Raw genomic sequence first — 23,347 nt, forward strand, 5'->3', positions numbered from 1 at the left:
CGTTTATCCTCTAGGGGTTACCCCATGCACACCATCCAAAGGGCAAAAAGGATAGCGGAAAGCAAGAACAGAACCTATTATCTCAGAGACCGAAATACCTCAAGTACGTCTCCATCACCGGTAACCCCTGCTCCCCTAACCTTTTCCACACCCTATAGCTCACAGTTCAGACAAATAGAGCATACACTATGTAAATATATTCCCCTATTATTTCAGGATGGAAAATGTGAAGCCATTCTATCTGCAGGGGTTCGATGTGTGGCCAGGAGGGGCAGGACAATAGGGAACATTCTTTCACCCACAGTTGTCCATGAACACGAAGTACGAAAGGAAAACTGGTTGACTGTTCGAGGATCCCATAAGTGCTCCATTCCCAGATGCAGATTGTGCGGTCATATCCAGAAGAGTCTCACGTTCCAGTCGGTAAGCACAGGCCAAGTTTTCAACATATCTTCTTTTCTCAACTGCAACACCTCTTATGTTGTTTATCTTGCCTGGGGGAGTGCTGCTCTCTTCGAGTCATCCCTATAGAGTGTTTAAACCAAAACGGAGGAGGAGATTGGGTCCGTCTCCTATGCAAGCGAGAGGCTTTTTGGATTCTCCGCTTAGAAACCAGGACACCCAAAGGTTTAAACTTTAAAACGGACCTTTCATATCTATACTGATGATTGATGTTTGTTTGTTTTTTTCATGTTTCTCTCATTTGTCTGATATGCATTGTGCACACTAGTAGTCATGTGTTATGTCCAGCATTTAGCAATTGTGTCTAATCACATACGTAACCACACCCACCCACGGGGCGTACCCTTCCCCACTGCATCTAAATGTTTGGCATATATACCTGTGATTCTGTGAAAGTCTGTACTGCCGTGATCAAGGGGGTGTGTTTCCCCGAAACATGTAGGCCTACGTTTTTATCTTTTGTAACTTTTTATATGCCTCATAATAAAGACAACAAAACATTTTTTGGACGCTGTGGATCTTCTCCTCCTTCTTACTATTATTACCGGGTGCGGCCCGCTACTACTCCACTTGCTCCTGCCTGAACGTCCACCATCACACAACAAACCACCTATGGTGAGCTGAGTTTTTTCTTTGTTCATTGATCTTTTAACCTTTTTATATGGGGAATTGTAGATTATAAATAGATTTGTAGCTGACTCTGGGTATTGCAGCACTTGCTTACATGTGCAGTCCTGGTACTGTGGTTAATGTGTGCTAATACAACTATTACAACACTTGGTCACTCTTTAGCTTCTCAGGCGGAGGTTTCTGTTGCAGAAAACTAAGGTAGGTCTATGTGGATTCCTAGCTGAACCTGATCCATGGGTGGTGAGGCCTCCTGTATACCCTGATAATGGTTTGCTGTCTGGCAGGGTATATCTTCTTATTGTAATTTCAACTTGTGCGAAGGATAACTTGCTGTTCTAGGTTTAGGCAGTGTTCAGACATGGGGGTTTGGTGGGGCTGTATGAAGCAATCTGCGTAATATGTGCCCCGGGTATAGACAACAGCACATCCGTACAGGCACCTATTGAGTAGAGCTTGGTAATGCTCCCCCTTTACTATAGAACAGGGGAGAGGAACCTTGGCTTTCCATCTGTTGCAAAACTACAACTCCCATCATGCCTGGACAGCCAAAGCTTTACCAACAGCTGGAGAGCCAAGGTTCCCTATCCTTGCTATAGAAGTTGAGCAGAGATTCTTTAATCTGTGATATATTGTAAGATTAGATGTCATGGACATGATATACGATATACAGGTGCATACATCTGCGATGGATATGTGTGCATATATATTATGTATATTCATACACTCTCACTTTTGTTTGGATTTTCTCAACAGGAAACTATTAGTTTCCTGTTCACTATGAAACTTCATCTATTTCTTAAAAATACCCCATTCTCTATATTTGTTCCTGTAAATAAGAGTCTGCGGGATCTTTCTTAAGGTGTGAACTGAGCGGCTCTCGGATGGGTGAGAAGTAAAAGCATTGCACCTCTGAAATCCCCAGGAAGTAACATCTGTAGATCACACCTGGGAACCAAGATCGCAGGAATAAAAAAAAGTTTTTTTTGTTTTGTTTTGTTTTTATAAGGTTGTTTATATTATGAGGTTTTGTTAACACTTTAACACCTGTGCATGTGTAATTTTGCCAGCAATGTATAAAAGTATTGGTCTTGATAACTCTAATTTCTAAACTGTTAGGGTCAGTTCGCACGGAGTAAACTGATGGAATCCTGACAGCCTCTGTGTCATACTGGCAGTCTATGGGAAGCTCGTGTACCTTCTCTCTCCGCATGGAAGAATGGACATGTCAATTCTTCCGAGAGGAGGCGCGCAAGGCTCCCATAGACTGCTAGTGTGACACTGAGTCTGGCGGGATTTCGTGTGAACTCAGCCTTTAGAGCCCAAAAGCAAATAACACTTTAAGCTCCCCTACCATTACCACCATCCTGTTTTGGTGTGATATACATTAATATTCGCCAAGGTTGGTATCTTGGTAGTACAAACACAGTCCTGCCTAGAATTGCACTGCCTATTGTAAAAGGGCAGCAGTCTAAAGTGGGGAGGCCGCCTAATGTGATACTGCGTGTCAATGCATTACTTTTGGTGCACATCTTTTTTTTTTTTTTTTTTTTGTAAATCAAAGTTTATTATGGAGAATTTTACTTATATGACAGATAAGAAAAAGAACAGTACAGAGGAGGAGCGCAGTCCCCACAGTAGATGCATATAAACAGTATTAATATGTGGTAAAGTCATGTTGCGGACTCTGAGGGCAGCGCCATACGCAAGGTAAAGAAGACGCCGCGGTGTACATCACAATGACATTCGGGTTGCTGCAATTCGTTGTTGCGTTAGTGTGAATTATGCTCTAAAATCTTTCATCGCCCCCAAATAACTCGTAGTCTGAAACTAAGGCGCCAGTGGCGCAACAATCTGAAGCAAACGAGAGAACACGAGGTAAAGACCCCAAGAATAGGAAGAATAAGGATTAAGGAAAAAGAATAAGAGGGGCGCAGGTGGGGGAGGGGAGGGGGGAAGGTCAATGAGGTCAGGTACAAAAGGGGAAGGGGAAGGAAGGGGGGGGGGGGAGGGGAGGAGGAGGAGGGACCAGAACACCATCCAGAGGAGTAGGGACCAATCGGCTGGGGCGGCCACGAAGGCATTCTAAGAGCAATTTATGTTAGGTATGCTGCAAGGCCCTGACTTTCCCTAAAAGAAGACCACGGGAGCCACAAACGCTCCACCTTGGATCCCCTGTCATGATCCTCCGCCATCAGGGATTCCATGCGAAACAAGAAGTCCATTTCGGTCGCCCACTCCGCAATGGATGGGGGGGCTGTGGATTTCCAGTGCCTGGGTATGACTGCCCTAGCGGCCGTCAAGAAGTGACGTAACAGTCCTTTCCTAACCACGGATACCGGACCGGGATCAAGGAGAGTAGTGCGACACTTGGTGTGGGTGAAAGCGTTTTGCCAGTGACTTGTGTGTATATTTCAAAGACCTTTGCCCAGAATGGCCGCAATACCGCACAGTCCCACCAGACGTGGAGTATTGAACCTACCTCCGCCTCGCAACGCCAGTAGGTCGCAGTAACAGTCGGGTAAAATCTGTGCAAGAGCTGGGGGCATCTGTACCACCTTGTTAGAATTTTGAAATTCTTTTCCTGAGCAATACAGGCAGCAGGCAACTTATGGGTCAGCGTAAAGATCTTTAATTTGTCAGCTTCAGACAGGGTAATATTAAGATCCCTTTCCCAAGCCGAGACGAACGGAAGATCCCTATCAGCATCCTTGTTGGTACAATTGAGAGATGACCTTCTCCAGTGGGGTGGTCTGCAATAGCAGCATTTCCAGGTCAGTGGAAGAGGTCGCCAGAATCCCAGAGGGAACGTGAAGTTGCAAGAAAGCTTTCAGTTGTTCGTATTCGAACCAAGAGCGAATCCTCTCCGGGCAGGTCCGCTGAAATTCAGACAGGGGGCGCAAGGAGGGACCTCCCCCAGCACCTGACTCAATCTGGCACCCTCAGAGGCGGACCACAGAAGAAAAGTGTCCCTATCCATCGCAGGGGGGAAAGCCGGGTTGCCAAACAAGGGGCTCATGACGCCCGGGCGATGAGATAAGGATTATAGAGGCAGTAGTCTGTCCCAAATTCGGAGAAAGCAGCGCGTCAGGAATGGAAAAGATTCCAAATGGGGTCTATGGATGGGCATAACCCATGGCAGAGAATGTAATGCTATTGGAGACAATGCCGCCTCCAGGCTGACCCACTGCTTAGCTCCGACGTTATGGAAGCAGTCCACCACTCTCATCAGAACCGCAGCTTTATAGTATAGTGAGAGGTTTGGCAGGCCGGCTCCCTCCAACAGTTTAGGCCTCGTGAGTGTTTTGAATTTAAGCCGAGGTCGCATGGCGCCCCACACAAATTTCGTGAAAATGGCCTGGAGGTGTCTCAAAAAAGAGTAAGGAACAATGATAGGCAAGGCCTGGAAGAAATATAAAAATCTAGGGAGAATATCCATTTTGATGACGTTCATTCTCCCGAACCAGGACAACTGAGGCCGGTTGTAGGCCGTCAATTCTAATTTTGTGCGTGCCAAGAGGGGTGGAAAGTTCAGCGTAAAAACACTAGTGAGATCGGTGGGAACCCACACGCCCAAATATTTTATCGCTTTGTCCTTTCATTTAAAGGAAAAGGCGGTCTGAAGCTGTTGTATTAGGGATGGTGTTAGGGAAACATTGAGTGCTTCGGTCTTTGAGAAATTCACCTTGAAGTTGCTGACCTGGCCAAATTTTTCGAACTCTCCCAGGACAGCCGGGAAAGAGACAAGTGGTCTCGTTACGTAGAGGAGCAGATCGTCTGCGTATAATGCCAATTTATGTTGGGAGCGGGCGACTGGGATACCTGTGAAGTCCGCGCATGCCCTCAATGCCACCGCTAAATGTTCCATTGCCAAGACATACAGCAGGGGCGACAAAGGGCACCCCTGTCTGGTGCTGTTCGCAATGGCAAAAGAAGTGGACGTGAGGCCATTCACCTTCACCCTCGCTGTCGGGTCGTTATAAAGGGCCATGATTTTCCCTAATAGGCCTTCCCTTAAACCTACTTGGTGCAGAGTGGAGAGCAGGAAGGACCAGTGTACTCGATCGAACACCTTTTCGGCGTCGACCGAGACAAGGCATGCGGGGATTTTAGCTTTTTGTGCATGAGCGAGCAACAGGAGGGTTTTATTTAAATTGTCCCTAGCTTCCCTTTTTGGAATGAAACCCACTTGATCGGTATGGATCACTGTGGGGAGATGCGGTGCTAATCTGTTTGCTATCAGTTTTGAGAACATCTTTATGTCCGCGTTAATGAGGGAGATTGGCCTGTAGTTACAACAGTATGAAGCATCTTTTCCTGGCTTAGGGAGCACCACTATCGTGGCCATGAGGGATTGTCGGGGGAAGGGGCAAGAAGGGGAAACAGAATTAAAAACTTTAGCTAAGAAAGGGGTCAATTGCGGGGCAAAAAGCTTATAAAATTGCGCGGTGTACCCGCCCGGGCTTTTGCTATTGGGCATATCCTTGATAACAGCTGTCAGTTCATTGACCGTGAACTGGTCGTCCAAGCCGGACGCCACATCTGGGGGGAGTGTCGGAAGGCTTGTCTCAGTTACATAGGCCTCCACTTTGTCTCGGAATGTGTGAGGAGCCATATCGGCTAGGGGGCCTTTTAGATTGTACAATGCACTGTAATAAGAGTGGAAGGCTGTAACGCCTGGAGTAGTGGATCCACTGGACCGTCACCAGCGATGGCACTAACCTCACCAGGGAGCGGAGTCTAAGGGGCCGCTGGTTTTCACCAGAGCCCGCCGCAAGGCGGGATGGACTTGCTGCGGCAGGCGACCCCCAGGTCGCTACCCCTGGCTTGGTTGCTGGTGATGGCAGGCGAGGCGTGGCAGGAGCAGTAGGCAGGAGATGGTAGTGGCAGAGGTCTGTAGTCGTGACCGCAGGAGACAGGCTGAAGACAGGAGCAATAGAGTAACGGGGAAGCAGGAACCAGGAACAAGGACTAGGGACCAGGTAGCGGGCAGAAATCAGGAACAAGGACTGGGGACCAGGTAGCGGACAGGAATCAGGAACAACAGGGAGCTGGGCCAAACGCTATGGGAAGCATGTAGAGGCTCCAACACAAGGGACAGGGCATGCTGGGATTTATAGGGGAGTGATTGGTGCAACTAACCAATTAGGGACGCACTGCCCCTTTAAATCTGAGACAGCTGGCGCGCGCGCGCCCGAGGAGGCGGGGACGCGCGCGCCGGCCGGCACAGCGACGGACAGGAGCGTGGAGAGGTAAGGCGCCCCCCGGGGCCGAAGTGACAGCAGCGCCGGGTCCCTGCCTACGGACACCGGCTGCTGCATGGGGCAGTGGGGAGTCGCGGCGGCGGCCCGGAGCACGGGACGCCGCCGCGGCCGTAACAGTACCCCCCCCCCCTTTGGCCTCCCCCTCTTTCTGGCCTGTAGGAACCTCTTGATGAGGTCTTGGTCCAGGGTGTTAGCCTCGGGTTCCCAGGACCTCTCCTCAGGACCAAATCCTTTCCAGTCCACTAGGAAGGATCGTCTTCCTCTGACAGTTTTCATAGCCAGAATGTCTTTGACAATGTAAACGTCATCAGAGACGGCTTGTGGAGCAGAGAGCGAAGCCTTATCGGAGAACCGGTTGAGGACCACTGGCTTTAAGAGGGAGACATGGAAGGCGTTTGGAATCCGCATCGTAGGGGGTAGGCGGAGTTTGTAGGTGACAGGGTTGAGGCGTTTTAGCACCGAGAAAGGACCGAGGAATCGAGGACCCAACTTGTAGCTGGGAATCTTGAGTCGGACATATTTGGCCGAGAGCCAGACTTTGTCACCAGGGAGAAAATTCATGGCGGGTCTTCTTCTCTTATCCGCCTGGTCCTTCATGCGGACAGATGCCTTGAGCAGAGATTGTCGAGTCTGTTCCCAGATTGACTGCAGGTCAGATAACAACTCCTCCACGGCTGGGACCTCAGAGGATGGAGAGAGAGGCAGAGGAGGACGAGGGTGACGTCCATAGACCACATAGAAGGGTGACTTGCCTGTGGAGCTTGAGTCCAGATGATTGTAGGAAAACTCTGCCCAAGGAAGCAGACTGGACCAGTTGTTCTGGCGAGCGGAGACGAAATGTCGAAGATAATTGCCAAGGACCTGATTGACCCTCTCCACTTGCCCATTGGTCTGGGGATGATAGGCCGAAGAGAAGTCCAGCTTCACTTGGAGTTGAGAGCAGAGAGCACGCCAGAATCTGGAGACAAATTGTGAGCCTCGGTCAGAGACTATATGAAGAGGAAGACCATGGAGGCGGAAGATATGCTGAAAGAACAGCTGGGCCAGGCGAGGGGCTGATGGTAATCCAGGAAGAGCCACGAAGTGGGACATCTTGGAGAAGCGGTCCGTGACAACCCAGATGACTGTGTTACCCGCAGATGGAGGTAAGTCTGTGACAAAGTCCATGCCTATATGGCACCAGGGGCGGTCTGGGACTGGCAAGGGCTGAAGTAGGCCGGCAGGTCTTTGATGAGAGGACTTGTTTCTGGCACAGATGGTACAGGACGCCACAAAGTCTTTGACATCCAGGAGTAGGCTAGGCCACCAGTAGTGGCGGGAGATCAGTTGCCCGGTCTTTAGAACTCCCGGATGCCCGGCCACCATAGAGGAATGATCCCATTTCAAGATGCGTTTACGGAGTGCGGGGCGCACATAAGTCTTACCGGGAGGCAACTGCTGCAGAGTAGAAGTGGCAACTGGTACTAGGCGATCAGGAGGTATTATGTGTCGAGGAGATTCCTCTTGCCCCATAACATCGGATGCTCGGGATAACGCATCGGCCTTGATATTCCTCTCGGCTGGACGGAAATGAATGGTGAAGTTGAACCGAGAGAAGAAGAGGGACCACCTGGCCTGCCGGGGATTGAGGCGTTGAGCCGATTGGAGGTAGAGGAGGTTCTTGTGGTCCGTGTATATGTTAACGGGATGTTTAGCCCCCTCTAGGAGATGACGCCACTCCTCCAGTGCCAGCTTAATAGCCAGGAGTTCCCGATCTCCTATCGTATAGTTCCTCTCGGCAGGGGAAAAAGTCTTAGAAAAGAACCCGCAGGTTCTGGTCTTGCCTGATGTGTCCCTTTGCGAGAGGACTGCTCCGGCGCCCACAGAGGAAGCATCAACTTCAAGAGAAAACGGCTTGGAGATATCCGGGCGAACTAGAGCAGGAGCGGAGGCAAAGGCAGACTTTAGGCTATTGAAGGCATGTTCGGCCTCGGGAGGCCAGCGTCTAGGATCCGCCTTCTTCTTTGTGAGAGCCACTATGGGTGCAACCAGGGTAGAGAAGTGAGGGATGAATTGCCGATAGTAGTTGGCAAATCCAAGGAATCGTTGGATAGCTCTAAGTCCCTCAGGACGAGGCCACTGGAGAACAGCTGAGAGCTTGGCAGGATCCATCTGTAGGCCCTGGTCGGAGACAATGTATCCAAGAAACGGCAGGCTGCGCTGATGGAAAACGCACTTCTCCAGCTTGGCATACAAACGGTTGGCCCGTAGTCTCCGTAGAACCTGTCGTACATGGGACACGTGGGTCTGCTGGTCGTGGGAGAAGACCAGGATGTCGTCAAGATAGACTATGACGCAGACATAGAGGAGATCGCGGAATAAATCATTCACGAATTCCTGGAAGACCGCTGGGGCGTTGCATAGGCCGAATGGCATGACCAGATATTCGTAGTGCCCATCTCTGGTGTTGAAAGCGGTCTTCCATTCGTCTCCTTCACGAATACGGATCAGGTTATACGCTCCCCTGAGATCCAACTTGGAGAAGATCCTAGCTCCACAGAGACGGTCGAATAGTTCTGGGATTAGCGGAAGAGGATAGCGGTTCTTGACAGTCACCTTATTTAAGCCCCGGTAGTCTATGCATGGGCGGAGGGAACCGTCCTTCTTCTGCACAAAGAAAAATCCAGCGCCAGCTGGAGACGTGGATTTACGGATGAAGCCCTTCTGTAAGTTCTCCCGGATGTAGGAGGACATGGGTTCCGTCTCGGGCACAGAGAGAGGGTATACTCGACCTCGTGGGGGAGAAGTTCCAGGAAGAAGGTCTATAGGGCAATCATAGGACCGATGAGGTGGTAGAGAGTCTGCCTCCTTGGCCGAGAAGACATCCATAAAGTCTTGGTATTCGTGCGGTAGACCAGACAAAGGCTTGGCATTAGCAGGTGACCTCGTAGAGCACTTGGGTTGAGGAGGTCTCAGACACCTATTTGGACAGTCCTGGCCCCAGCTGAGAACCTCCCCAGTTCTCCAGTCCAGCTTAGGGGTATGTAATTGCAGCCAAGGAAGACCCAGCAAGATGGCGGAAGAGGAATGGCGCAAGACGTAGAAGGAGATCCTCTCCTGATGTAAGGCGCCCACCTGGAGGACTAGGGGTTCAGTCTGGCAGTGCACAGCTTCGGTAAGAATCTCGCCCGTGATCGAAGAGATAGACCGGGGTTGGGCTAGCTGTATCACGGGTAGCCGCCATCTTTGGACCAACGAAGCAGAAATGAAACTGCCAGCAGCGCCAGAGTCGATGAGGGCAGTAGTCTGGAGAACTTGCCCTGAGGGTGTCTGGATGGAGACTGGCATAGTCAATCTTGGAGAGGTGGCATTCACACCTAGGGAGACCTCTCCCACTGGACCTAGGTGCGAGCGTTTCCCGGACGCTGAGGACGTTGGGGACATCTCTGCCGAAAGTGATCAGCGCCACCGCAGTATAGGCAGAGATTCAGCTCTAGTCGACGGGCCCTTTCTTCAGTCGTCAAGCGAGCTCGATCCACCTGCATAGGAACTTCTGGAGACGACTGGGGCATAGGAGCAATGGGATTTTGGAATACCGGTGCCAACCGAGGATGGCGACGGGGCAGGCTCAGACGCCGTTCTTGTCGGACCTCCTCCTCTCTCTCGGAAAACCTGGTGTCGACTCTGGTAGCCAGTAGGATGAGTTCGTTCAAGGAGGTAGGAAGGTCTCGGGCAGCGAGCACATCTTTCACTCGAGTAGAAAGGCCCCTCTTGAAGGTGGCTAATAGGGCGGCCTCGTTCCAGTCCAATTCAGCTGCCAGGGTGCGGAACTGGATGGCATAGTCACCAACAGAGGAGCTCCCTTGAGAGAGGTTGAGGAGAGCTGTCTCAGCTGAAGTAGCACGGGCAGGTTCCTCAAAGACGGAGCGAAACTCGGCCAGGAAGGTTCGGAGATTGGCAGCAACAGGGTCATCTCGGTCCCACAGCGGCGTGGCCCAGGCCAGAGCTCTACCCTCCAATAGGCTAATGATGAAAGCCACTTTAGAGCGCTCGGTGGGAAACTGACTACTTAAAAGTTCAATATGCATGGTGCACTGAGCCAGGAATCCCCTGCACAATTTGGGATCGCCTCCATATTTAGTCGGGAGGGCCAGTCGAAGTCTCGAGGTGGCTGCTGGTGGTGGTGAGCGCTGGGCTGTAGCATGCTGCTGTAGGGCGGCAGTCAATTGCTGGATTTGCTGCGACTGTTGCTGGATTTGTTGAGCCTGTTGCGCGACCACTCTGGCGACGTCACGGAGATCAGGCACCTCGCCGGGATCCATGGTTGGAGCCTACTGTAACGCCTGGAGTAGTGGATCCACTGGACCGTCACCAGCGATGGCACTAACCTCACCAGGGAGCGGAGTCTAAGGGGCCGCTGGTTTTCACCAGAGCCCGCCGCAAGGCGGGATGGACTTGCTGCGGCAGGCGACCCCCAGGTCGCTACCCCTGGCTTGGTTGCTGGTGATGGCAGGCGAGGCGTGGCAGGAGCAGTAGGCAGGAGATGGTAGTGGCAGAGGTCTGTAGTCGTGACCGCAGGAGACAGGCTGAAGACAGGAGCAATAGAGTAACGGGGAAGCAGGAACCAGGAACAAGGACTAGGGACCAGGTAGCGGGCAGGAATCAGGAACAAGGACTGGGGACCAGGTAGCGGACAGGAATCAGGAACAACAGGGAGCTGGGCCAAACGCTATGGGAAGCATGTAGAGGCTCCAACACAAGGGACAGGGCATGCTGGGATTTATAGGGGAGTGATTGGTGCAACTAACCAATTAGGGACGCACTGCCCCTTTAAATCTGAGACAGCCGGCGCGCGCGCGCCCTAGGAGGCGGGGACGCGCGCGCCGGCCGGCACAGCGACGGACAGGAGCGTGGAGAGGTAAGGCGCCCCCCGGGGCCGAAGTGACAGCAGCGCCGGGTCCCTGCCTACGGACACCGGCTGCTGCATGGGGCAGTGGGGAGTCGCGGCGGCGGCCCGGAGCACGGGACGCCGCCGCGGCCGTAACAAAGGCCTCTACAATTTCTGCCGGTTTGTGTTTGGTTCCCCCGTCCGAGGATTTAAGCAGGGGAACAAACGTGTTCGCTGCCCTGGGATGAAGAAATTTCGCCAGGGAGGCCCCACATTTGTTCGAGTGCTCATAGAAGAAACGTTTCATACGTTCCCGATATCGCGCATGTTTTTTTATCAAGGAGCTGCAACAGTTGGCTCCTATCAGCCATAAGGGTTGCCAATACTGCAGGGTCTTGGGTTCGTTTATAACTAACCTCCCCCTCGTGTATCTTAGAGACCAACCGCTGGATTTGCAATGAGTAGTCTTTTTTTAAGGTGGGACCCGTGGCTGATGAGGACCCCTCTCAGCACGCATTTGAGAGCCTCCCATTGGAAGGGCAATGAGGTATTGTGATTGGCATGAGCAGAAATGAAGTCCTCGATTGCTTTTCTAATGTCCTCCTGACAGGCCACATCCTTAAGGAGGTTTGGGTTAAGCCTCCAAGACCATTCCCGGGAAGCCGCGTCAGGAAGGGCCAATGTGAGTGTAATTGGAGCATGATCTGCCCACGTCATGGGTTCTATGGTGGTGTGAGGGTGCCAGGAGAGTAGGTGGTGGTCAATGAGGAAAAAGTCTATCCTGCTATAAGAATCATGCACCCCGGAGTAGAAGGTGTAGTCCCTCACCCCCGGGTGCAGGATTCGCCATACATCCACCAACCTGTGTTTGAAAAGGAGCGTCCGAAGAGAGCGAGCCTGTGAAGGCGATATAGCAGACCTGCCCGCGGGAGAATCAAGGATGCGATCTAGGACCAAGTTGAAGTCCCCAGCTGTAATTCGAAGTCCCTCAGAGAATCTGGCCAGCTCCTCCATGAACCGGTGCCCCGTCTGAACCTGGTGGTGATTAGGGAAATAAACGTTAGCAACACTAAACACCCGTCCTGCAAGCTGCATTTTCAGGAAAAGGTAGCGTCCCATGGGATCAACCAGCGTGTCGAGGACAGAGGCAGGCAGTGATTTGTGCAGGCCTATGCTAACACCTTTTGCTTTGGTGTCTGGGTTGGTGCTGTGATACCACTGAGTAAAATATCTGGTGAGCATTGCTGGGACATGGCCCGACTTAAAATGGGTTTCCTGCAGTAAAAGTAAATGCGTTCTCTGCTTATAGAGAAAAGAAGAAATCGTCTCCAGCTCTTCAATAAAATGGTGAATCTTTATTTTAAGGCATCATAAATGATTTATGATGCCTTAAAATAAAGATTCACCATTTTATTGAAGAGCTGGAGACGATTTCTTCTTTTCTCTATTGGACTATACGGGATACGGCCCGCAATACTGAGTCTCCCGTGCTCTGGAACAGGAGAGCCATCCGCACCTTTGGAGTTAACATGGTGAGCTGATTGAAGTTTCTTTTTGCTGTGGTTATTCTCTGCTTATGCATATGGTAAAGGAGTTGAGAACGCCTTTCTGGCTTGTTGAAGCCTCTGATGTTGATGATGATGATGGTCTCTCCTCTGGAGGCTGTCTCTGAAGGGAGGAGGGGGGGAGGGGGGAACAGGGGAGGACAGGGAAGTGGAAAAAAACCCAGAAAAGACCAGGAAAGAGTAAGAAGAGGAGAAAGAAAATGAGTAAAAGCTGTTACCAGCCAGTGACTGGAGAACTAAGGACAAGTCTATAGACAGACTGTCCGCCTTGGTCCACTAAGGGCCAAGAAAACCTCTGTGACAGCGGTGATAATAGTTACACCGCTCTAAGAACCTACGTGGAGAGGTGACTGGGAGTGAGCCTAGCCATAAATTTCAGCCTCTGCTCCCAGAACCTGCAAATATAACTATCCGCCTAAGAAGGCGGTGGGAAAGCGAACCGTTCTACAGTAAGATTACAACTTAACCAGGGTGTCCCGCAGAGAGCCATTAGCAGTGGGCAGGGGGAGGGAAGGTAGTAGGGATATGGGGAGGGAGGGTCCGGTTGGAAAAACAATCCAGCAAGGGTAGGGAGGAAGGGGTAGAGGAGGTGGGGGGTGGGGGGGGTTAGGTAAGGCCCCTGCAGTGAAAATGATAAAACAAGACATGCATCAAGAAGCAGCAAAGCAGGTAAACATAACGCAGACATTATATCTAGTGAGGACCCAAGCCAACAGCGGGCTAAAATATGTAAAAGGCAAAAGGTAAAGGCACATGGGTGTTGCATCAAAGAAGCTGACAGGGACATGTGTCAACATAATTCACTGTGCGGTCACAGCGCGACAGCAACATAACAGGGAAAGGTGCCTCGGCTGCCTCAGGGAAATTCTCAGTCCGAGTCGGGCCACGATCAGATGAGCGCCGCCTCCGTCTCCTGTTCTGGAAGAGACCCGGGTGAGGTCCTGCTGCACGTCGGGGTGCCCTCGGTTGCAAGGGAAGAAGAGGCGGCCATTCAGAGACGCTGACTGGTGGAAGTTGCAAGTCCTCCAGGAGCCGAGGGAGATCAGCCGGTGTGCGTAGATGGTAAATGCTGTTGTCGCGCCGTATCTGCATCTGAAATGGGTACCCCCACGAGTATGGCAGGCCTTTCTCTCTAAGAAGAGCGAGCAATGGGCGCAACGCTCTGCGTTAAGCCAGGGTGGTGCGGGACAGGTCTGTGAGGAGAAGGATATTAGCACCATCAAAGTCCACTGAGCCCGCTTCTCTAGCTTTGCGCATGATACCTTCTTTCATCTGATAGTAGTGTATTCTGCATACAATGTCTCTTGGCCTAGTAGGATCCGTGCTAGGTGGGCCCAGGGTCCTATGAGCCCTATCAATGACAAGTGTGGCCGTCGGTGGTCTCCCCAAAAGGGAATTGAAAATGCCTTGGAGCGTGGGCATGATATCAGGCTGTTTGACCGCCTCCGGGATCCCCCTCACCCTGATGTTGTTGCGGCGGTTCCTATTCTCAGCATCATCCAACATATCAAACAGGGTTTGGATTTGTTGTGTATATAAGTCTAGCTGCTGTTGGTGGGAATGTTGAGCTGATTGCAGGTCTGCAGTATTCTGCTCCAAAGTGTGCACAGTTGCAGATAATGTCCCTATGTCCTCCCTCAGGTACCTGATTTCAGCTTTACATACAGCCTCCATGCGAGCAATATAATCCTCCATGTCTGTTTTAGTAGGCATAGCCGCCATGTGAGACTGCAGTGTGAGGAGGTTAAGCCCCTGCGTGGGAGAAGAGGTGCAGTTTGGTACCTCATCTGTAGGGTCCTGGGCTGCCGAGTCCCGGAGCAGAGCTGGGAAGTCCTGTGACAAGGCGCAGGAGGAAGCTGCGGCTGGGGTCTGAGGAGCAGGCCGCGGCGTCGCTGGAGCTGGGCGGGCGGCCATCTTGTCTCGCCCTCTGGAGGACGGCTCCACAAAGAAACGCCGGATGCCTCTTCGGGTCCGGCCCGATGACGCTGCGGGTGAGTGCGGGAGACGCCTACGGGGCTTGCCCAGCATGTGGGAACTGCTTTCCCCGCTGTCAGATGCTGTATTGCAGGCTCTGGAGCGGCGGCTGAGACGGAGCTCGATCTATGTGCGTCCGCTCGGCGCCATTACCAGGCCACGCCCCTCTGGTGCACATCTTTAGCAATAAAGTAAGCCAACAAATAGACAGTCTAAAGACTTTAAAGTTTAAGAATGTGGCAGATCTATCACAGTGGCTATTTGTATCTTAAAGACTGTCTAGTCTAAAGGCTCTATTACACAGACTGATGCTTAGGAGCAAGCGAGCGATGAAGTGACAGTGTTAGGGTTAGCACTGCCGATGCTATTACACGCACCTACAGCAGGTGGGGAAGCTTTGGGAGGGGCTCATATGAGAGATCGCCAGTCTGCTGCTGCTGCTGTACCTGTTACATGGAGCGACCGCTAGCGGCATCGTTCTCTTCCAACATGTTGAAAGACTACAATCAGCCGACATCATGCATGTCGGCTGAGCATTGCCTTTTAACACCACTTATTACACCATTTGAAGCCAAAGCCAGGAATGGATTTGAAAAGAGGAGAAATCTCAGGCTTTCATTTATGACCTGATCTCTGTTTGTAGTCTGTTTCTGGCTTTGGCTTCAAATCTTTGTCAGATAATCTTTCTGTGTAAATGGACCATTACGGCTGATAATTGGCCAAACATCGCCAATAGTCACTTGGTGTAATATGACCTTTAGGGTCCTATTAGACGGGCTGATGACTGCCCGATCAATAATGTAAATGAGTGCCAATCTGCTAGATGGGTGCTCACTTACTGGGCCTATTACACGACTCAATTATCGTTTAGCAAGGGCTACACGGTCATCATTAGCGATGTTCGTGCAGCTCTTGAGTGAAACTGTTCATACATTACCCCTTTCCTGTCCTCTACTCGCTTCCCGGAGCAGTGGCTGCAGCTTCTCAATGGCCGCGGCGGTCCTCGACAGTGATTAGTTGAGCGGCCTGTCAGCTCAGAAAAGCTGCAGCTCCGGGAAACCAGCTGAGGACAGTGGAAGACCTGGAGGGTGGAGAGGTAGTGTACAGTATAGCAGTTTGCTCACCTGTTAGCAGTCGGCTGCGCATTGCTATTACATGTTGTCTCTATTGCATGGAGAGTTGATCAGCCTGATTTGGCCAATTATCACTCTCTGTAATAGGGCCCTGTTTATACCACCCAGCGCCACATTTTGGTCAGGTCCTATTACACAGGCCGACTAAGGACCGATCATATTAGTAAACGAGTGCCGATCTGCTAGATCAGCGCTCGTTTACTGAATCTATTAGATGGCCTGATATTCGGGCAGTAAGGACTGCATGGACATCGTTGGCGATCTGTATACAACCCTTGCCCAAACACTTGGTACCTTACCTCTCCCCGCTTCTGGTCTTCTCTCCTGGGCTCCGCAGCGTCCCAGTCTGCGGTGGTCCTGGCCTGTGATTGGCTGAGCAGCCTGTTAGCTGACAGGCCGCTCACATGCTGCTGCCGTTGGGACAGGGAAGCTGTGGAGCCCAGGAGAGAAGACCAGGATGGAGAGAGGTAAGGTACCAAGTATTTGGGCAATCGCCAGCCGTTGGCCCCACATCACTATTACATGCAGTGATGCATGGTCGGCGCCTGGCAATTTTAGGTCCAAAACTAAACCAACAATCGTTTCATCAGGTGATTGTTGTCTCTATTACATGGAGCGATAATTGGCCCGATTTGGCCGAGTATCGCTCTGTGTAGTAGGACCTTTACTGAAGTCACGGCCACTTTCGAGTAAGCCATGTCACCTTGTCAGGCGAGGCACAAAAGTGTCTAAAACACTAAAACTGTGGTGCAAGTCATGTCACACTGTTTTTTGTGCAGCCAGTTTTATATCTCTCCCCTGTAGTCTCCATATTGCTTTTGTCATACCAAGCAGTTTGTCTTCTAGACTCGCACACAGATAGACACAGTACCTATATCTTACTCCATAACTTTAACTGAAAAATGTGTTTGCCCAGTGTAGAAATGTTGCACCGCCTTCACCCACTGGCTTACACCACCCCTCCCTCTGTGATCATGGTTTCTTTGACACCTTACAATACCGGGAAAATGCATTTCTCAACTGAATAAGCCACAGAGACATAACAAAGGTACGTATGTTAAAGGGGTTATCCAGGCTTGTGGGTTTTGGAGCTCAGCTCCATTGAAGTGAATAGAGATGAATTGCAATACTACACACAACCTGGGCACAGGGGTGGCGCTGTTTTTGCATGAAGATACCTCTGCTTTTTCTAATCTTGGATAAAGTGTAACCATGCCATCATCTTTGTGTGTCCTGGGTAACTGTTTATCTTGAACATAATTATCTTAATTGTTTGCAGGGATCTTTCTCCCGTCGGCTTCTCCTATCATCAGAGTTAATGTCTTTTCATTGATCATTTGGTGTTTGCTCTGGTCATAGTATGCCAGGTTACATGATGTAGAGTTGTATTGCAGCCACTTGGTTTTTAGTCAGTCGTCACCTAGATGAAATGAAGAATAACTATAAACCTATGTCTTCCTACAGGTAAACAGAATGGACTGTCTCAGAATTGTGACGCTTGTTGTGGTGGTGGCCGCTAATCTAGAACTAGGATATGCAGGGAGTCCTCTAAGACACCTCTTCCAAGGGGTGAAGGTTCCTCCAACAACTAAAGGGGATCCTGGGAATCCTCTATTTCTTACTCCTTATCTGGAAAGTGGGAAGATCGATCAAGGTAAAAAAATAATTTCATTCTGTTAACTACTAATCCCTTACTAGTTTCAGAATTAGTGGTGTCCTGTCATATTGTATGTAGACCTTGTCTCCAACTAATAGAAGTTTAGGATTCTTGTGTTCTAATGAAGACCCTGATCTAGCCAGAATAGAAGACTTCATAATTTGGCGGTGTAACGTCTTCAACCTGTGGTGCTCTCCACTTCCAGCATGCCAATTCATCCGTTTAACAATAGCTGGAGAACAACAGGTTGGAGGCCGCTGTTCTTAGCTAACTATCTAGATGTAAAGCCCCTGGAATCACACAAGCAAAATAAAATTACAAACAGTAAATAACACAAGAAAGAATACTGTCTTAACAAAAGGCCACAGCACTCCAGTGGGAAAAAATGTCAGAAAGTTATATAGATTTGTAAGTTACTTCTATTTAAAAATCTCAAACCTTCCAGATCTTAACAGCTGCTGTATGTCCTGCAGGAAGTGGTGTATTCGTTCCAGTCTGACACAGTGCTCTCTGCTGACACCTCTGTCCATGTCAGGAACTGTTCAAAGTAGGAAAGGTTTTCTGTTTCAATATATTTTATAGAATTTTTTTTCAATAGAATTTTGCAAAACTAATGCAAATTTTTGCAAACAAGAAAAAGAATACAAGGTTTTCTATGGGGATTTGCTGCTAGTCTGGACAGTTCCTGACATTAACAGAGGTGGCAGCAGAGAGCACTGTGTCAGACTGGAAATAATACACCACTTCCTGCTGGACATACAGCAGCTGATAAGTACTGGAAGGCTTGAGGATTTTTAAATAGAAGTAATTCCCAAATCTGTTTAACTTTCTGACATCAGTTTTTTTTTTTCCTCCGGAGTACCCCTTTCATATCAGGAGGTAAACTAGAGATCTAGTGGCCATAGTCCAGTGTATTGATAAAGACTCTTGGGGTTCCGATAATTGGTTAGGTTTACACTGCATTAGCATAGTCCATCTGACACATACATCGGAGGGAGCCCCTGATATATATGTCCAGTGTTTACCTGATGCCAAGTAGTAGCATTTATCATACAGAAGACCCCATGATACAGTCTTGCAGTATAAGTTTACCTGTTTGTGTCTCTACTGATCTTTTTTTCCCCTTATCTGTATTATCTGCACTTTTTATGTATAGATCAGTCATGGGCATGAGTGTGGACCAGAGTGATCTGCATGGTCATCATATTTGCATTGCTTTTTCTTCCAGCCCGTGAGTTAAGCCTCGTAGGAAAACTGCCAGGATCGAATGTTAAGGGTTACTCAGGATACTTCACCGTGAACAAAACCTATGACAGCAATCTCTTCTTCTGGTTCTTCCCTGCACAGGTATAAACGCCATTTGCTTTGTAGATTACATTACCAGTATTTCTCCGCCATCCAATATGATGCATCTAAAAGTTTTATGGCCTATAAAGCACAGGCTGCAGAATGTTGTAAAATGCTATAGCTCGTGCTGCTGGGACATTTGCATCAGGAACCACTGAACAGGTTTTATTGTGGAATTGTAGACTAATATTTTCAGGGACTGAATTATTCAACATATTCTCCTATGTAATATAATACTTCACTCTGGACAGAATTATTGGAAAATGCTCAAAACTTTACTTGTAAAAGCCCTTTACTTCATACCTACTGGGTCCTTAGGGGATAAAATTTGTTTACTGACACTTCTGATTTCTAAAACTTTGTGTGAACGTGTGGGAATGAGTTTCTAAGTGAAATTGAAATTTTTTTTCATTCTGTGCATCAGCAGCAGGTGGTGCTGTTTCACTTTCTATGCAGTTAAGAAATCTTGATGCTAGAAGTATCATCTAATATATTCTCTGCTTTTTGATTATTCATGTAACAAAGTTTTTTTTTGTAGGTACAGGCGATATAGGTTTAAACAGATGGATAGAGATAAGCAGGTGTTGGCTATACTAGTTTTACTAGTAGTAAAAAATGGTTGGGATGTAAAAAAAACTTTTCCCCAACACTTTTTGGATAAAATACTCACAGAGTCCATGCAAAAAAGTACCTGAAGTGGGGATTGCAAAACTGAAGCTTGTTAATTTTAATATGAGAATCGCTGCAGACTTATTGTGGATTTTTCCCTTTGACATAAGTAGCTAAATAGTCAAAACCTACAAAAATCTTAGTTTTTTTTTTTTTTTTTACCCCTTTCCCATAATCTGCAGCGGAAGTCTGTAACAAATCAGCATGGTTTGGTAATTACCAGGGTTTTGGTGCAGAAATTATACAATTTAAATGTATTATTATTATTTATTATTATTATTTATTATTATTATTCATAGCTGAATCCTGAGACTGCACCGGTCTTACTGTGGCTGCAGGGCGGACCAGGAGGTACTTCTATGTTTGGATTGTTTGTGGAGCATGGACCATATGTCGTGAATAAGAACATGACGTGTAAGTAGCCACTATTTTATTTCTGTTTTATTGCATAAAATATTAATGATGTTTGTTAGCAAGACAAAGGGTGAGGCCCCTTTCACACATCTGTGTATTCTGTCCACATTTACAGACAGAATGCAGTCCCATTTATTTCTATGGTCTCATGCACACATCCGTACATATTACAGATGTGTGCCTGGGCTGTGATCTGTACCACAAAAAAACTAGTCCAGGCTCCTATGATGAACAGGGCAGGTCTTGCCCTCATTGTGAGTTGCAGCAACAGGATCACCAGGCAGGTGCCATAATGTTATACCATCATGCCGACCAGAGTAGGGGATCACTTCCTGGCATCTCATGAGCTACAGGCTTGATTGAGTGGGCAAAGTGAACTGCACAATCTGACCCTGGCCAACTGTTTAAATTCTGATTTAAAACAATAGCTGGCATCGCAAATGTGTGTTACGCACCAAAATATGTACAGTCACTATGGGGGGGGGGGGGTATTTATTATTGGGGTATTTTCTGTGTGGTCTATTGCTGCAGTGTGAGTGATAGACTGGTGTGCACTTTATTGATAGATGACCAGCCGGTCTGTTTTTGAAGCTGTGGGCTTGTTGCTGCAACATTTTTAGAAATTTTAGCAAAATGTTGCACAACTTAAAGGGGTATTCCCCCCCCCATTTTTTTTTTTTTTTTTGCATTAATACGTTGCCCACCTGTATCTTTCCAATATAAAGTTATTATGAATTCTGTACAGTTTTGCTGTTATCTAGATGCACTCACCCCCACGGATTGCTTAGAATCATCAACTCTAAGTCCAACCCGACACGCTTCCTGCTCCTTGCCCCGACCCTCAGAGACAGCATCACATGTCCTCAGTCTCTTCAATGGGCCGGGCTAGTGCTTGTAACCCAGTCCACTGAAGTGAGTGAGGACACAGAGACAGCTGCTGATCAGTGTCTCCCGACTCTCTCCCCCCAGGTCACCTTTGTGCCCCCCGCCCCTGAGCTCACCTGTGGCCCCCACAAACAGTCCCTGTGATCGGTGAGCCACCGCCAGCAGGGCCAGTCCGTCGAAGGAGCCCCCCTTCCGTACTCAGCAGCAGCAGCGGCACCCCCCCCCCCCCCGGGACTCACCAGGTCACTAGCTGCTCCGTGAACCCCGCCCGCCCCCCCCCCCCCCCACTCACCGGCAGTGGCGGCGGCACCCCCACCCCTCCCACTGGGGTTCACCAGGTCAGCAGTGGCGCACCCCCCCCCCCCAACCAGGTCAGCAGCAGCGGCGGCAGCTCCCACTGGGACTTCCCAGGTCACCGGCGGCAGCGGCTACCCCCCCCCCCAGGACTCACCAGGACATCAGTAGCGCCGCCGCCCCCCGGGAACCACCAGCAGCTACAGAGGGGGGCACCGGCGGCAGCGTCCCACCCCCAGGAATCACCAGGTCATCAGCGGCGGCACCCTCATCCCCCCCCCCCCCCCCCGTACTCACAGGTAGCGGCTGCAGTACCCCCCCCCCCCCCAACTCAGCAGCGGCGGCGGCAACTCCCACCGGGACTTCCGAGGTCACCGGCAGCATCAGCGGCAACCCCCTACCCCCCCCCCCCCCCAGGACTCACCAGGTCATCGGCGCACCCCGCCCCCCCCCCCCCCCCCCCCCCACGGGAACCACGAGCATCTGCAGCGGCGGCACCCACTAATAATGAACACACAGACACCAACCCCCCCCCCCCCCCGGGACTCACCAACTGCGTCCCCCCTCTCCTCTCAGTCAGTGCATTCAACCCCACTTTACCAGTCTCTGCCATCTGCTTCCAGATGGCAGATATTGTCTAAAGGCAGACCATATTCTCCAAATCTCCGCGGCTCTGGTATATTAATCAGTCGGCTCTGTTACCTCACTCATCCGCCTCTGCTATATCACTCATCACAACCACTCGGCTCTGCTATATCACTCATCACAACCACTCGGCTCTGCTACATCGCTCGTCCGGCTCTGCTACATCGCTCGTCCGGCTCTGCTACATCGCTCGTCCGGCTCTGCTACATCGCTCGTCCGGCTCTGCTACATCGCTCGTCCGGCTCTGCTACATCGCTCGTCCGGCTCTGCTACATCGCTCGTCCGGCTCTGCTACATCGCTCGTCCGGCTCTGCTACATCGCTCGTCCGGCTCTGCTACATCGCTCGTCCGGCTCTGCTACATCGCTCGTCCGGCTCTGCTACATCGCTCGTCCGGCTCTGCTACATCGCTCGTCCGGCTCTGCTACATCGCTCGTCCGGCTCTGCTACATCGCTCGTCCGGCTCTGCTACATCGCTCGTCCGGCTCTGCTACATCGCTCGTCCGGCTCTGCTACATCGCTCGTCCGGCTCTGCTACATCGCTCGTCCGGCTCTGCTACATCGCTCGTCCGGCTCTGCTACATCGCTCGTCCGGCTCTGCTACATCGCTCATGCCACTCACTCAACTCTGCTATATCTTGTGGATATCAGCTCTGCTATATCTTGTGGATATCAGCTCTGCTATATCTTGTGGATATCAGCTCTGCTATATCTTGTGGATATCAGCTCTGCTATATCTTGTGGATATCAGCTCTGCTATATCTTGTGGATATCAGCTCTGCTATATCTTGTGGATATCAGCTCTGCTATATCTTGTGGATATCAGCTCTGCTATATCTTGTGGATATCAGCTCTGCTATATCTTGTGGATATCAGCTCTGCTATTTCTTGTGGATATCAGCTCTGCTATATCTTGTGGATATCAGCTCTGCTATATCTTGTGGATATCAGCTCTGCTATATCTTGTGGATATCAGCTCTGCTATATCTTGTGGATATCAGCTCTGCTACATCATGTACCAATCAGACATAAGCATTGCATGATGGGAGATGTAGTTTTCTGGCCGGCGCCATTTTGGATATAGTTCGTTTTTTTTTAAAAAACTTGTAACTCAGGAACGTCTGCAGCTAGAAAGACTGGAGACTGCTCAAAATTATCAGGGGGACTTGGTGAGTAAGATCAGCTAGGTTTGGGAGCATTTAATTTTTTTAGCTATTGGGGGGAATACCCCTTTAATTAAAAAAAATTGCTGACATGTATCTAGATCACTCACCACGCATGAATTTGTTTTATGCTGAAAAATACAGACTAGTTTTTAGTCTGATTAGAGTTACATTTTTTTTGTGCTAAAGGTTTTAGCAATCCCTGTAATAATTGAATTGGTAGAAAAAAAAAAATGCAGAATATGAAGGGTCAGGCGTCTTCTCCTTGTGTAACTATACAGAGCAGCCTGTTTTGGTAGTGGTTATGGGAGTTCACCACTTCATCCAAACAAGGGGGGTTATTTGTAAAGGAACAACATCTGCTTTGGGGATATTGTTATTG

The 23,347-nt window shown here is 49.8% G+C and overlaps 1 protein-coding gene across 4 annotated transcripts in view; it reads left to right on the forward strand.

Annotated features, from left to right (window-relative positions):
- CPVL (carboxypeptidase vitellogenic like) overlaps positions 1–23,347 on the forward strand; it is a 136,113-nt gene that overhangs the window by 14,958 nt on the left and 97,808 nt on the right. For 2 of the 4 annotated variants that reach the window (XM_069958729.1, XM_069958730.1), the window contains exons 2-4: positions 17,357–17,546; positions 18,778–18,896; positions 19,865–19,979. In XM_069958729.1, the coding sequence (XP_069814830.1) occupies positions 17,366–17,546; positions 18,778–18,896; positions 19,865–19,979 (415 nt within the window). In that variant the 5' untranslated portion in view covers positions 17,357–17,365. The other 2 variants (XM_069958731.1, XM_069958732.1) reach the window with 2 other exon arrangements.

This window comes from Dendropsophus ebraccatus, chromosome 2, assembly GCF_027789765.1.
Source record: "Dendropsophus ebraccatus isolate aDenEbr1 chromosome 2, aDenEbr1.pat, whole genome shotgun sequence".
Classification (NCBI taxonomy): Eukaryota; Metazoa; Chordata; class Amphibia; order Anura; family Hylidae; genus Dendropsophus; species Dendropsophus ebraccatus.